Source organism: Hyla sarda, chromosome 4, assembly GCF_029499605.1.
Source record: "Hyla sarda isolate aHylSar1 chromosome 4, aHylSar1.hap1, whole genome shotgun sequence".
Taxonomy (NCBI): Eukaryota; Metazoa; Chordata; class Amphibia; order Anura; family Hylidae; genus Hyla; species Hyla sarda.
The window spans coordinates 416,330,629-416,346,928 of NC_079192.1; the positions used below are offsets into that span (position 1 = coordinate 416,330,629).

General features: G+C 33.9%; 2 protein-coding genes across 7 annotated transcripts in view; both read right to left on the reverse strand.

Annotated features, from left to right (window-relative positions):
• The window catches only part of RAD52 (RAD52 homolog, DNA repair protein), a 51,625-nt gene extending 44,341 nt beyond the window's left edge, over nucleotides 1-7,284 (reverse strand). The window contains exon 1 of one of the 2 annotated variants that reach the window (XM_056569541.1): nucleotides 7,012-7,284. The gene's annotated coding sequence lies outside the window, so the exon portion shown is untranslated. The remainder of the gene's footprint in view (nucleotides 1-7,011) is intronic. The other variant, XM_056569542.1, reaches the window with a different exon arrangement.
• Nucleotides 7,285-14,316: 7,032 nt separating this feature from the next.
• The window catches only part of WNT5B (Wnt family member 5B), a 148,443-nt gene continuing 146,459 nt past the window's right edge, over nucleotides 14,317-16,300 (reverse strand). For all 5 annotated transcript variants that reach the window (XM_056517861.1, XM_056517858.1, XM_056517862.1 and 2 more), the window contains exon 5: nucleotides 14,317-16,116. In XM_056517861.1, the coding sequence (XP_056373836.1) occupies nucleotides 15,655-16,116 (462 nt within the window). In that variant the 3' untranslated portion in view covers nucleotides 14,317-15,654. The remainder of the gene's footprint in view (nucleotides 16,117-16,300) is intronic.

Sequence of the window (16,300 nt, forward strand, 5' to 3'; positions counted from 1 at the left end):
TATAGTGTATTATATAGAGGTATAATGTACATATACTGTATTATATAGAGGTATAATGTACATATACTGTATTATATAGAGGTATAATGTGCATATACTGTATTATATAGAGGTATAATGTGCATATACTGTATTATATAGAGGTATAATGTACATATACTGTATTATATAGAGGTATAATGTACATATACTGTATTATATAGAGGTATAATGTACATATACTGTATTATATAGAGGTATAATGTACATATACTGTATTATATAGAGGTATAATGTGCATATACTGTATTATATAGGGGTATAATGTACATATACTGTATTATATAGAGGTATAATGTACATATACTGTATTATATAGAGGTATAATGTGCATATACTGTATTATATAGAGGTATAATGTGCATATACTGTATTATATAGGGGTATAATGTACATATACAGTATTATATAGAGGTATAATGTACATATAGTGTATTATATAGAGGTATAATGTACATATACAGTATTATATAGAGGTATAATGTACATATACTGTATTATATAGAGGTATAATGTACATATACTGTATTATATAGAAGTATAATGTACATATACTGTATTATATAGAGGTATAATGTGCATATACTGTATTATATAGAGGTATAATGTGCATATACTGTATTATATAGGGGTATAATGTACATATACAGTATTATATAGAGGTATAATGTACATATAGTGTATTATATAGAGGTATAATGTACATATAGTGTATTATATAGAGGTATAATGTACATATAGTGTATTATATAGAGGTATAATGTACATATAGTGTATTATATAGAGGTATAATGTACATATAGTGTATTATATAGAGGTATAATGTACATATACTGTATTATATAGAGGTATAATGTACATATACTGTATTATATAGAGGTATAATGTACATATACTGTATTATATAGAAGTATAATGTACATATACTGTATTATATAGAGGTATAATGTGCATATACTGTATTATATAGAGGTATAATGTACATATACTGTATTATATAGAGGTATAATGTACATATAGTGTATTATATAGAGGTATAATGTATATATACTGTATAATATAGAGGTACAATGTACATATACTGTATTATATAGAGGTATAATGTACATATAGTGTATTATATAGAGGTATAATGTACATATACTGTATTATATAGAGGTACAATGTACATATACTGTATAATATAGAGGTACAATGTACATATACTGTATTATATAGAGGTATAATGTACATATAGTGTATTATATAGAGGTATAATGTGCATATACTGTATTATATAGGGGTATAATGTACATATACTGTATTATATAGAGGTATAATGTACATATACTGTATTATATAGAGGTATAATGTACATATACTGTATTATATAGAGGTATAATGTACATATACTGTATTATATAGAGGTATAATGTACATATACTGTATTATATAGAGGTATAATGTACATATACTGTATTATATAGAGGTATAATGTACATATACTGTATTATATAGAGGTATAATGTACATATACTGTATTATATAGAGGTATAATGTACATATACTGTATTATATAGAGGTATAATGTACATATACTGTATTATATAGAGGTATAATGTGCATATACTGTATTATATAGAGGTATAATGTGCATATACTGTATTATATAGGGGTATAATGTACATATACAGTATTATATAGAGGTATAATGTACATATAGTGTATTATATAGAGGTATAATGTACATATACTGTATTATATAGAGGTATAATGTACATATACTGTATTATATAGAGGTATAATGTACATATACTGTATTATATAGAGGTATAATGTACATATACTGTATTATATAGAGGTATAATGTGCATATACTGTATTATATAGAGGTATAATGTGCATATACTGTATTATATAGGGGTATAATGTACATATACAGTATTATATAGAGGTATAATGTACATATAGTGTATTATATAGAGGTATAATGTACATATAGTGTATTATATAGAGGTATAATGTACATATAGTGTATTATATAGAGGTATAATGTACATATAGTGTATTATATAGAGGTATAATGTACATATACTGTATTATATAGAGGTATAATGTACATATACTGTATTATATAGAGGTATAATGTACATATACTGTATTATATAGAGGTATAATGTACATATAGTGTATTATATAGAGGTAAAATGTACATATAGTGTATTATATAGAGGTATAATGTACATATAGTGTATTATATAGAGGTATAATGTACATATAGTGTATTATATAGAGGTATAATGTACATATAGTGTATTATATAGAGGTATAATGTACATATACTGTATTATATAGAGATATAATGTACATATACTGTATTATATAGAGGTATAATGTGCATATACTGTATTATATAGGGGTATAATGTACATATACTGTATTATATAGGGGTACAATGTACATATACCGTATTATATAGAGGTACAATGTACATATACCGTATTATATAGAGGTACAATGTACATATACTGTATTATATAGAGGTATAATGTACATATACTGTATTATATAGAGGTATAATGTACATATAGTGTATTATATAGAGGTATAATGTACATATACTGTATTATATAGGGGTATAATGTACATATACTGTATTATATAGAGGTATAATGTACATATACTGTATTATATAGAGGTATAATGTACATATACTGTATTATATAGAGGTATAATGTACATATAGTGTATTATATAGAGGTAAAATGTACATATAGTGTATTATATAGAGGTATAATGTACATATAGTGTATTATATAGAGGTATAATGTACATATAGTGTATTATATAGAGGTATAATGTACATATAGTGTATTATATAGAGGTATAATGTACATATACTGTATTATATAGAGATATAATGTACATATACTGTATTATATAGAGGTATAATGTGCATATACTGTATTATATAGGGGTATAATGTACATATACCGTATTATATAGGGGTACAATGTACATATACCGTATTATATAGAGGTACAATGTACATATACCGTATTATATAGAGGTACAATGTACATATACTGTATTATATAGAGGTATAATGTACATATACTGTATTATATAGAGGTATAATGTACATATAGTGTATTATATAGAGGTATAATGTACATATACTGTATTATATAGGGGTATAATGTACATATACTGTATTATATAGAGGTATAATGTACATATACTGTATTATATAGAGGTATAATGTACATATACTGTATTATATAGAGGTATAATGTACATATACTGTATTATATAGAGGTATAATGTGCATATACTGTATTATATAGAGGTATAATGTGCATATACTGTATTATATAGAGGTATAATGTACATATACTGTATTATATAGAGGTATAATGTACATATACTGTATTATATAGAGGTATAATGTGCATATACTGTATTATATAGAGGTATAATGTACATATACTGTATTATATAGAGGTACAATGTACATATACTGTATTATATAGAGGTATAATGTACATATACGGTATTATATAGAGGTATAATGTACATATACTGTATTATATAGGGGTATAATGTACATATACTGTATTATATAGGGGTACAATGTACATATACTGTATTATATAGAGGTACAATGTACATATACTGTATTATATAGAGGTACAATGTACATATACTGTATTATATAGAAGTATAATGTACATATACTGTATTATATAGAGGTATAATGTACATATACAGTATTATATAGAGGTATAATGTACATATACTGTATTATATAGAGGTATAATGTACATATACTGTATTATATAGAGGTATAATGTACATATAGTGTATTATATAGAGGTATAATGTACATATAGTGTATTATATAGAGGTCTAATGTACATATACTGTATTATATAGAGGTATAATGTACATATAGTGTATTATATAGAGGTATAATGTACATATACTGTATTATATAGAGGTACAATGTACATATACTGTATTATATAGAGGTACAATGTACATATACTGTATTATATAGAGGTATAATGTACATATACTGTATTATATAGAGGTATAATGTACATATACTGTATTATATAGAGGTACAATGTACATATACTGTATTATATAGAGGTATAATGTGCATATACTGTATTATATAGAGGTATAATGTACATATACTGTATTATATAGGGGTATAATGTGCATCTACTGTATTATATAGGGGTATAATGTACATATACTGTATTATATATAGGTATAATGTACATATACTGTATTATATAGAGGTATAATGTACATATACTGTATTATATAGAGGTATAATGTGCATATACTGTATTATATAGAGGTATAATGTGCATATACTGTATTATATAGAGGTATAATGTACATATAGTGTATTATATAGAAGTATAATGTGCATATACTGTATTATATAGAGGTATAATGTGCATATACTGTATTATATAGAGGTATAATGTACATATACTGTATTATATAGGGGTATAATGTGCATATACTGTATTATATAGAGGTATAATGTACATATACTGTATTATATAGAGGTATAATGTACATATAGTGTATTATATAGGGGTATAATGTACATATACTGTATTATATATAGGTATAATGTACATATACTGTATTATATAGAGGTATAATGTACATATACTGTATTATATAGAGGTATAATGTGCATATAGTGTATTATATAGAGGTACAATGTGCATATACTGTATTATATAGAGGTATAATGTACATATAGTGTATTATATAGAAGTATAATGTGCATATACTGTATTATATAGAGGTATAATGTGCACATATTGTATTATATAGAGGTATAATGTGCACATACTGTATTATATAGAGGTACAATGTGCACATAGTGTATTATATAGAGGTACAATGTGCATATACTGTATTATATAGAGGTACAATGTACATATACTGTATTATATAGAGGTATAATGTACATATAGTGTATTATATAGAGATACAATGTACATATACTGTATTATATAGAGGTATAATGTACATATAGTGTATTATATAGAGATATAATGTACATATACTGTATTATATAGAGGTACAATGTACATATACTGTGTTATATAGAGGTATAATGTACATATACTGTATTATATAGAGGTATAATGTACATATACTGTATTATATAGAGGTACAATGTACATATACTGTATTATATAGAGGTATAATGTACATATAGTGTATTATATAGAGGTATAATGTACATATAGTGTATTATATAGAGGTATAATGTACATATAGTGTATTATATAGAGGTATAATGTACATATACTGTATTATATAGAGGTATAATGTACATATAGTGTATTATATAGAGGTATAATGTACATATAGTGTATTATATAGAGATACAATGTACATATACTGTATTATATAGAGGTATAATGTACATATACTGTATTATATAGAGGTACAATGTACATATACTGTATAATATAGAGGTACAATGTACATATACTGTATTATATAGAGGTATAATGTACATATACTGTATTATATAGAGGTATAATGTACATATACTGTATTATATAGAGGTATAATGTACATATAGTGTATTATATAGAGGTATAATGTGCATATACTGTATTATATAGGGGTATAATGTACATATACTGTATTATATAGAGGTATAATGTACATATACTGTATTATATAGAGGTATAATGTACATATACTGTATTATATAGAGGTATAATGTACATATACTGTATTATATAGAGGTATAATGTACATATACTGTATTATATAGAGGTATAATGTATATATAGTGTATTATATAGAGGTATAATGTACATATACTGTATTATATAGAGGTATAATGTACATATACTGTATTATATAGAGGTATAATGTACATATAGTGTATTATATAGAGGTATAATGTACATATACTGTATTATATAGAGGTATAATGTACATATACTGTATTATATAGAGGTATAATGTACATATACTGTATTATATAGAGGTATAATGTACATATACTGTATTATATAGAGGTATAATGTGCATATACTGTATTATATAGAGGTATAATGTACATATACTGTATTATATAGAGGTATAATGTACATATAGTGTATTATATAGAGGTATAATATACATATACTGTATTATATAGAGGTATAATGTACATATAGTGTATTATATAGAGGTATAATGTACATATAGTGTATTATATAGAGGTATAATGTACATATAGTGTATTATATAGAGGTATAATGTACATATAGTGTATTATATAGAGGTATAATGTACATATACTGTATTATATAGAGGTATAATGTGCATATACTGTATTATATAGAGGTATAATGTGCATATACTGTATTATATAGAGGTATAATGTACATATACTGTATTATATAGAGGTATAATGTACATATACTGTATTATATAGAGGTATAATGTACATATAGTGTATTATATAGAGGTATAATGTACATATAGTGTATTATATAGAGGTATAATGTACATATACTGTATTATATAGAGGTATAATGTACATATACTGTATTATATAGAGGTATAATGTACATATAGTGTATTATATAGAGGTATAATGTACATATACTGTATTATATAGAGGTATAATGTACATATACTGTATTATATAGAGGTATAATGTAAATATACGGTATTATATAGAGGTATAAGGAACATATACTGTATTATATAGAGGTATAATGTACATATACTGTATTATATAGAGGTACAATGTACATATACTGTATTATATAGAGGTATAAGGAACATATACTGTATTATATAGAGGTATAATGTACATATACTGTATTATATAGAGGTATAATGTACATATACTGTATTATATAGAGGTATAATGTAAATATACGGTATTATATAGAGGTATAAGGTAAATATTCGGTATAATATCGTGATATAATATACACATACAGTATTATGTCGCCGCCCTCCCTCTCCCTGTCACAGCCGTCTCCTCCTCCACCTTCCGGGCTCCGACTTCCGCTCAGATTTCCCGCCTTCCGCCGCCATCCAATCAGAATCGTCGTTCGCGGGGCATGTCGGGAAGTACACCCAAGGCCGCGGCTTCTTCTTCTCCTCAGGCTGTAATGGTGACGGGGATGATGAAGGGGACCGAATAATAGTGAGGAGGTGTGAGCGGAGCACCGGGAGGGGACACGGAGGTGGAGAGGACCGAATATGGTGGCGGGGGGTGGAGGGAGTCCCCCGGTCAGTAGTTCACGGCGCCTCAGAAGTGAAGCCGCCGCCGCCATCTTGGTCCTCCTTACAATTTTAGCGCCATCTAGCGGCTAACAGGACATGTTGAATAGACCAGTGTTTGCCTAGCAGGGTGCCTCCAGCTGTGGCAAAACTACAACTCCCAGCATGCCCGGACAGTCTTTGGCTGTCTGGGCATGCTGGGAGTAGTAGTTTTGCAACGGCTGGAGGCACCCTGCTAGGGAAACACTGCAATAGACAATGGAGTCGCTCTATACAGCTGTGACAAGTATAGTATAACTCACTCCACCACCAGGGGGCACAGTTTATTGTTGTCCTCACTCATTTAGGGGTCCAGCCCTGATTTAAAGGGGTACTCCACTGGATTTATTTTTTTTTTTTTTTAAATCAACTGGTGCCAGAAAGTTAAACAGATTTGAAATTACTTCTATTACAAAATCTTAATCCTTCCAGTACTTATCAGCTGCTGTTATGATTCACAGAAAGTTATTTTCTTTTTGAATTTCCTTTCTGTCTGACCACAGTGCTCTCTGCTGACACCTCTGTCGGTGTCAGGAACTGTCCAGAGCAGGAGAAAATCCCCATAGAAAACCCTCTCCTGCTCCGGACAGTTCCTAAAATGGACAGAGGTGTCAGCAGAGATCACTGTGGTCAGACAGAAAGGAAATTCAAAAAGAAAGCAGAACAGCAGCTGATAAGTACTTGAAGGATTAAGATTTTTTTTACAGAAGTAATTTACAAATCTGTTTAACTTTCTGGCACCAGTTGATTTAAAGGGGTTCTCCACTGCCCTGCATTCGCTGTGTGCGGGCTTCCGTTTTCGAGGCCGCCCCCCTGTCACATCATTAAAAAAAAAAAAAAAAAAACAGTGCCACCCTTGTCCTCAGGTTATATGTGGTATTACAGCTCAGTTCCATTTAGATCAATGTAGGTGACCTACAAAGTGCTGGATTGGGGGGGGGGGATGTTTGCAGCCCCCAAACCCCTCACCCTATGACTGTATGCGGTGGGTTCCCCAAAAATGTTACCACAAAGAGGGCAATGTGTGTAAGATGTCCAGGATTAGAAACACATTGCTGCTTTCTTCCAGAAACAAGCGCCAACCCTGTCCTCAGGTCGTGTGCGGTATTGCAGCTCGGTTACATTGAAGTGAATGGAGCCAAGTTGCAATACCACGTACAACCTGAGGACAGGTGGTGGCGCTGTTTTTAGAAGAAATTACTTCTGTGTGCACAGTGCGATCCAGTAGGGGGCATTCTCCATGTATCGCCAAGCTCACAGTCCTCCATCATCACACTCGCTTGGCATTGTGCCGAAGACTGTCAGGGCATGCTGGGAGTTGTAGTTTTGCAGGTTGCCGACCACTGGTCTGGAATAAGGATCTTAACTAGGTTTGATTTACAAAAATAAATAAATAAATTCTAAAGTTTTAATAAAAAAAAAAAAAAATCCCTTTGTGTATACAGCTCCAGTGCTGACCTATGTGTCTCCATGGTAACAGACTACAAACAAATCCTGTGTAGTCTGATTCCGCCATCAACTTCCCTTCCCTGCTTGTTGCCATCTTTGTGTGTGTTCAAGATGTACCGAAGCGCGCGGCGGGAGTGTCAGACTTCACCCGTGTTTGTAGTCTGTTACCATGGAGACGCATAGCTCTGTATAGGAGCTGCGTGCGCCAAACGGTAACAGATTTATAATATTACTTTTTGATGTCTACATGTGTATAATGACCCTATAATACGACAGACAATTAACGGATTCAAAAATTGTAAAGCTGCAGCCATAGGGGCATGCTGGGAGTTGTAGTTTCACGATAGCCCGATTTAGTTGGAGACCTTGATGTCCTTCACTTATGGCCGGCTGTTGTAAAAATAAAAAATAAACTACAACTCCCTGAGACCATAGTGGTGTCACAATGAAATTGGTTGCCCAATCTGGACTCTCTAGCACTAGTAGGACTACAACTCCCAGCATGGTCTGAGGCCGTACTCACTGTGAAACTTGTCTTTCAGTCCTCGCACTAGAAACTACAACTCCCAGCATGCCCTGACAGTCTTCGGCACAATGCCAAGCGGCTGCTGGGAAGGCGTAAATTTGGTTGTCACCAGACGATGATGGAGGACTGTGAGCTTGGCGATACATGGAGAATGCCCCCTGCTGGATCGCACTGTGCACACAGAAGTAATTTCTTCTAAAAACAGCGCCACCGCCTGTCCTCAGGTTGTACGTGGTATTGCAACTTGGCTCCATTCACTTCAATGTAACCGAGCTGCAATACCGCACACGACCTGAGGACAGGGTTGGCGCTGTTTCTGGAAGAAAGCAGCAATTTGTTTCTAATCCTGGACATCTTACACACATTGTTCTTTTGTGGTAACATTTTGGGGAACCCACTGCATACAGACATAGAGTGAGGGGTTTCGGGGGCTGCAAACATCCCCCCCCCCAATCCAGCACTTTTGGGGTGAGTTAGATGCAATATATATAATTTTTTATTTTTTTTTAGAAACAGCGCCACCATTGTCCTCAGTTTGTGTGCAATATTGCAGGTCACTTACATTGATCTGAATGGAACTGAGCTGTAATACCACATATGACCTGAGGACAAGGGTAGCGCTGTTTGGGGAACATTTTGGGAACACTGCATTATATAGAGGAGCTCACATTGTAACAATGTATCCATGTGATTCCGAACATTCCAATGGTGGATACATTTATGCAAATTAGCTGAATCTCCTCCAAAAGGGGACAAGCTGTCTGGGCATGCTGGGAGTTGTGGTTGTGTAATAGCTGGAACGTCACAGGATGGGGAATACTGCTCCCATGTGAGTCTTGCAGGGCATGCTGGGAGTTGTAGTTTCACAATAGCCCGATGTAGTTGGAGACCCCGGTGTCCTTCAGTTATGGCCGGATGTTGTATAAAAAAAAAAAAAAAAAAAAATATAACTCCCAGCATGGCCTGAGACCATAGTGGTGTCACAATGAAATTGGATGCCCAATCTGGACTCTCTAGCGCTAGTAGGACTACAACTCCCAGCATGGCCTGAGACCATAGTGGTGTCACAATGAAATTGGATGCCCAATCTGGACACTCTAGCACTAGTAGGACTACAACTCCCAGCATGGCCTGAGACCATAGTGGTGTCACAATGAAATTGGATGCCCAATCTGGACTCTCTAGCGCTAGTAGGACTACAACTCCCAGCATGGCCTGAGACCATAGTGGTGTCACAATGAAATTGGATGCCCAATCTGGACACTCTAGCACTAGTAGGACTACAACTCCCAGCATGGCCTGAGACCATAGTGGTGTCACAATGAAATTGGATGCCCAATCTGGACTCTCTAGCGCTAGTAGGACTACAACTCCCAGCATAGCCTGAGACCATAGTGGTGTCACAATGAAATTGGATGCCCAATCTGGACTCTCTAGCACTAGTAGGACTACAACTCCCAGCATGGTCTGAGGCCGTACTCACTGTGAAACTTGTTCTTTTTAGTCCTTGCAATAAAAACTACAACTCCCAGCATGTTTGGGGAACACTGCATTATATAGAGGAGCTCAGATTGTAACAATGTATCCATGTGATTCCGAACATTCCGATGGTGGATACATTTATGCAAATCAGCAGAATCTCCTTCAAAAGGAGACAAGGGCATGCTGGGAGTTGCAGTTGTGTAATAGCTGGAGAGTCACAGGATGGGGAACACTGCTCCCATGTGAGTCTTGCAGGGCATGCTGGGAGTTGTAGTTTTACAACAGCTGGAGATCGAGGTTTGTAGAGCCCTGCTGAATCCATACTGCATTTGTATCGATCTTGTTTTCTAACCAGTGTGCCTCCAGCTGTTGCAAAACTACAACTCCCAGCATGCCCGGACAGCCGAAGGCTGTCCGGGCATGCTGGGAGTTGTAGTTTTGTCACTAAAAAGAAGCAAAGACCAAAGTCAGATGTTTACAGATCATTACAGAGGAGTCTCATCATTGTCTTTCTTTCCTGCGCCAATTGCCAGATAATCAGATGCCGGATTAAAGGAATTTCACATAGTAAAAGAGTTAAAAATAAGCATCAGATTAGCAGACGATGCATCAAGAAAGGAATTTAAAGGGGTACTCCGATGAAAAACTATTTTTTTTTTCAATCAACTGGTGCCAGAAAGTTAAACAGATTTGTAAATTACTTCTATTAAAAAAATCTTAATCCTTCCAGTACTTATTAGCTGCTGAATATTACAGCGGAAATTCTTTTCTTTTTGAAATTCAGAGCTCTCTGCTGACATCTCTGTCCATTTTAGGAACTGCATATGTTTGCTATGGGGATTTCCTTTTACTCTGGACAGTTCCTAAAATGGACAGAGATGTCAGCAGAGAGCACTGTGCTCGTGATGTCAGCAGAGAGCTCTATGTTTCAAACGGAAAAGAATTTCCACTGCAGTATTCAGCAGCTAATAAGTACAGGAAGGATTAAGATTTTTTAATAGAAGTAATTTACAAATCTGTTTAACTTTCTGGCACCAGTTGATTTAAAAAAAATAATATTTCATCGGAGTACCCCTTTAAATATTCCATAGAACGTCCAGTAATCCATGAGATTTTATGCCGGATTAAAGGAATTTCTGCATCCGATTTCCTGGAGCATCAGAAATAAGTTTATTGATTTAAAGGGGTATTACAGGAATTTTTTTTTTTTAATCTATCAACTGGCCCCAGAAAGTTAAACAGATTTCTAAATTACTTCTATTAAAAAATATTAATCCTTCCAATAATTATCAGCTGCTGAAGTTGAGTTGTTCTTTTCTGTCTGACAACAGTGCTCTCTGCTTTCATCTCTGCTTGTCTGGGGAACTGCACAGAGTAGAAGAGGTTTGCTATGGGGATTTGCTTCTACTCTGGACAGTTCCCGAGACAGGTGTCATCAGAGAGCACTTAGAAAAGAACAACTCAACTTCAGCAGCTCATAAGTACTGAAAGGATTAAGATTTTTATTATTGAAGTAATTTACAAATCTGTTTAACTTTCTGGTACCATTTGAGATATATATGTTTTTCCCTGGAAAACCCCTTTAATGTCCAGTAATCCAGAGTAATTAATAATCTGGAATCTATCAGATCCTGTGTATACCAGATTATTGGACGTTTATTGTTTTAAATATTTGATAATCTGGAATCTATCAACTCTCAAACATACCAGATTACAGGACGTTTTTTGCATGTCCAGTAATCCAGAATATTTGATAATCCAAAATCTATCAGATCCTGCACATACCAGATTACAGGAACTTTGTTGTAAATGTCCTGTAATCTAGAATATTTGATAATCTGCAATCTCTCAATTCTCATACATACCAGATTATAGGACGTTTATTGTTTTACATGTCCAGTAATCCAGAATATCTGATAATCCGGCAACGATCAGATCCTTTAAATTCCAGGTGATGGGACAATTATAGTTTAGAATGTCCAGCAATCCAGAATATTTGATATTGAATCTATTACTTTTCATACATACCAGATTATAGAAAGGTTGTTGTTTTGCATATCCAGTAATCCAGAATATCTGATAATCCGGCAAGTATCAGATACCATATATATACAAGATTATAGGAAATTTATTGTTTTGGATATCCAGAATATTTAATAATATGGCATCTATTAACTCCTATACATACCAGATTATAGGGAGTTACTTTTTTTTTTTTGCATGTCCAGTAATCCAGAATACTTAATAATCCGGCATCTATCAGCCCCCATACATATTAGATTATAGGATATTGTTTAAATGTTCAGTAATTCCGAATATTTGATAATCCGGCAACTATCAGTTTCCATACATTCCAGATCATAGGACGTTTATTGTTTTAAATGTCCAGTAATCCAGAATATTTGATAATCCAGCAACTATCCGATCCTGTACATTCCAGGTGATGGGACATTTATTGTTTTGAATGTCCTGTAATCCAGAATATTTGATAATATTGAATCTATTACTTTCCATACATACCAGATTATAAAATGTTTATTGTTTTATATGTCCAGTAATCCAGAATATCTGATAATCCGGCAAGTATCATCTCCCATACATACAAGATTATAGGAAATGTATTGTTTTGGATATCCAGAATATTTAACAATATGTCATCTATTAACTCCTGTACATACCAGATTATAGGACGTTACTTTTTTTTTTTGCATGTCCAGTAATCCAGAATATTTAATAATCCGGCATCTATCAGCCCCCATACATACCAGATTATAGGATATTTATTGTTTCAATGTTCAGTAATCCAGAATATTTGATAATCCGGCAACTATCAGTTTCCATACATTCCAGATTATAGGGAGTTTATTGTTTTATATGTCCAGTAATCCAGAATATTTGATAATCCGGCAACTATCAGATCCCATACATACAAGATTATAGGAAATTTATTGTTTTGTTTTGGATATCTAGAATATTTAACAATATGTCATCTATTAACTCCTGTACATACCAGATTATAGAGAGTTAATTGTTTTAAACATCCAGTAATCCAGAATATCTCCTAATCCGGCATCTATCAGCCCCCCATACATATAAATATATTGAAGTCATGGATACTTTCAGTATAGAATTATTTTTTTAGACCCAATATTAAGGCACAGAATACGCGGACACTGGGGGTTGTAGTTTTTTTTTGTTTGTTTTTCGTGGTACAATCTGTATAGTAAAGTATTGTCAAACTTACAAAGCGAAAAGATGATCTATACAAGAATTTGGGGGGGGGGGGGGGTCCTTTTCCCTCCCAATTATATTCCCAATTATATTTACACACGGTGTCAGCCCTGCTGGTGTCCAGACTAATATCTCCTGTACCGCAAAAAAAATAGATACATTTATATATTCATAAAAAAATTACATAAAAATAAAATAAATTAAAATGATTACAAATTTCTAATATATATATATATATATATATATATATATATATATATATATATATATATATATGTCAGAAATTTATATATGGTTAGAAATATATATATTTATTTATATATTTTAGCAATTTTTTAATCGTGACCACTAGAGGGCAGCATTGTATTATATTGTATTAAAAACATTTTGGAAATTCATCAAAAAAAATGTCTTGCCCTGCCCTCCGATTTCAAGCTCTTTGTTTCTGTCTAATCCTGGCAAAGCTGAGTGACGACGCAATGACTTGAGGTAAAAAAAAAAAAATAATAATGGTTGCCACCCATCTTTCCCTGTCTCCTGACTGCTTAATAAACCATAGCTGTGTTTCTCCAAAAAACAGCGACACCCCTGTCCTCAGGTTGTATGTGGTGTTACAGCTTAGCTCTGTTGGAGGGGAGTCGTAATACCACACACAACCAGAGGACAATGGTGGCGCTGTTTCATGGCGAAAAAATAAAAAAAATAAAAAAGCAGCTATGTTTTTCTAATCCTGGATAAATTGGGGTTGTAGCAGCGTTTGTGGCTCCAGCTGTTGCAAAACTACAACTCCCAGCATGCCCGGACAGCCTTCGGCTGTCCGGGCATGCTGGGAGTTGTAGTTTTGCAACAGCTGGAGGCACACTAGTGACAATCTGCAATGTCAGCCATATTGGTTTTCACAAAGCTTTCCCAGGATAAGATAAAACTACACAGAATTTGTTTCAACCATTTCTTGCCCCCCGACATTTTTTGGGGGGGTTTGAGAATGTTATTTGTAGCTATGTTTCCCAATCAGGGTGCCTCCAGCTGTTGCAAAACTACAACTTCCAGCATGCTGGGAGTGTATAGATCTGCAACAGCTGGAGGCCACACTGGTGACAATATGCAATGTCAGCCATATTGGTTGTCACCCAGCTTTCCCAGGATCAGATAAAACTACATACAATTTATTTCTTTATTTATTTTTTTAAACCATTTCTTGTTCCCCTATTAATTTTCAGTCCATTTTATTATTATTTTTTATTTTTTTAAGTATCAGGAGCGAGTCTTCTTGCGCTTGCTGGGTGCGATAGTCTGCGTCATACAGTGCAACAGTCTGCAGGGACAGAAGAAAAAAAAAATCGTTCTTCAGTAATATGTATATCCATCTAGGGGGCGCTGTTCCTTATTCAAGGATCCTTTCCAATAGGAAACAATAAAAGTCGTGGCAAAAAAACAAAAAAAAACACGTTTCCAAGATGGCCGCCCTCCCCGGCAGTCAGTGCTGTCCTTTTATACACATATAAAAATATATATATATATTTCGTTATTAGTTTTTTTTTTTTTTTTTTTAAATCCTATACATATATATTTCGGCCTCCTTTTTACGCAGATGTGTAACGTAGGAGGCGCGGCGGCGGCGGTGGCGTTTACTTGCACACGTATTGTTCCACGATTTCCGTGCATTTTTTGCACTTCACGAAGCAGCACCAGTGGAACTTGCAGTGGCAGCGCTCCACCTGCATCGTCTTGAACTGGTCGTAGCCGCGGCCGCAGCACATCAGCTCGCAGCCGTCCATCCCCTCCGAGGTCTTGTTGCACAGACGCCCCTGCGTCCCCAGGGATCCGGTGGTCTCGTTGCGCAGGCAGTAGTCCGGGCTCGGGTCCAGATACACCAAATCCTCCACCGTGGGCTGGTTGAAGCGCTGGTTGACCTGCTCCAGTTTGGCGCGGCGCGGGTTCAGCCTCATGGCGGCGGCGCTGTCGTACTTCTCCTTCAGGTACTCGCCCACTTTGCGGAAGTCGGCCAGCTGCAGCCAGCACGTCTTCAGGCTGCATGAGCCCGACACCCCGTGACACTTACAGGCCACGTCCGCCAGCTTATACACCGCCTGGAAAAAGAGGAAAAAGAAAAATGGCCGATCAGGTATCAGGGAATACGGGGAGCATTGCATTAATAGACTTTAAAGGGGTACTCTATATATATATATATATATTTTTTTTTTTTTAAATCAACTGTTGCCAGAAAGTTAAACTGATTTGAAAATAACTACTATTAAAAAATAATAATAATAA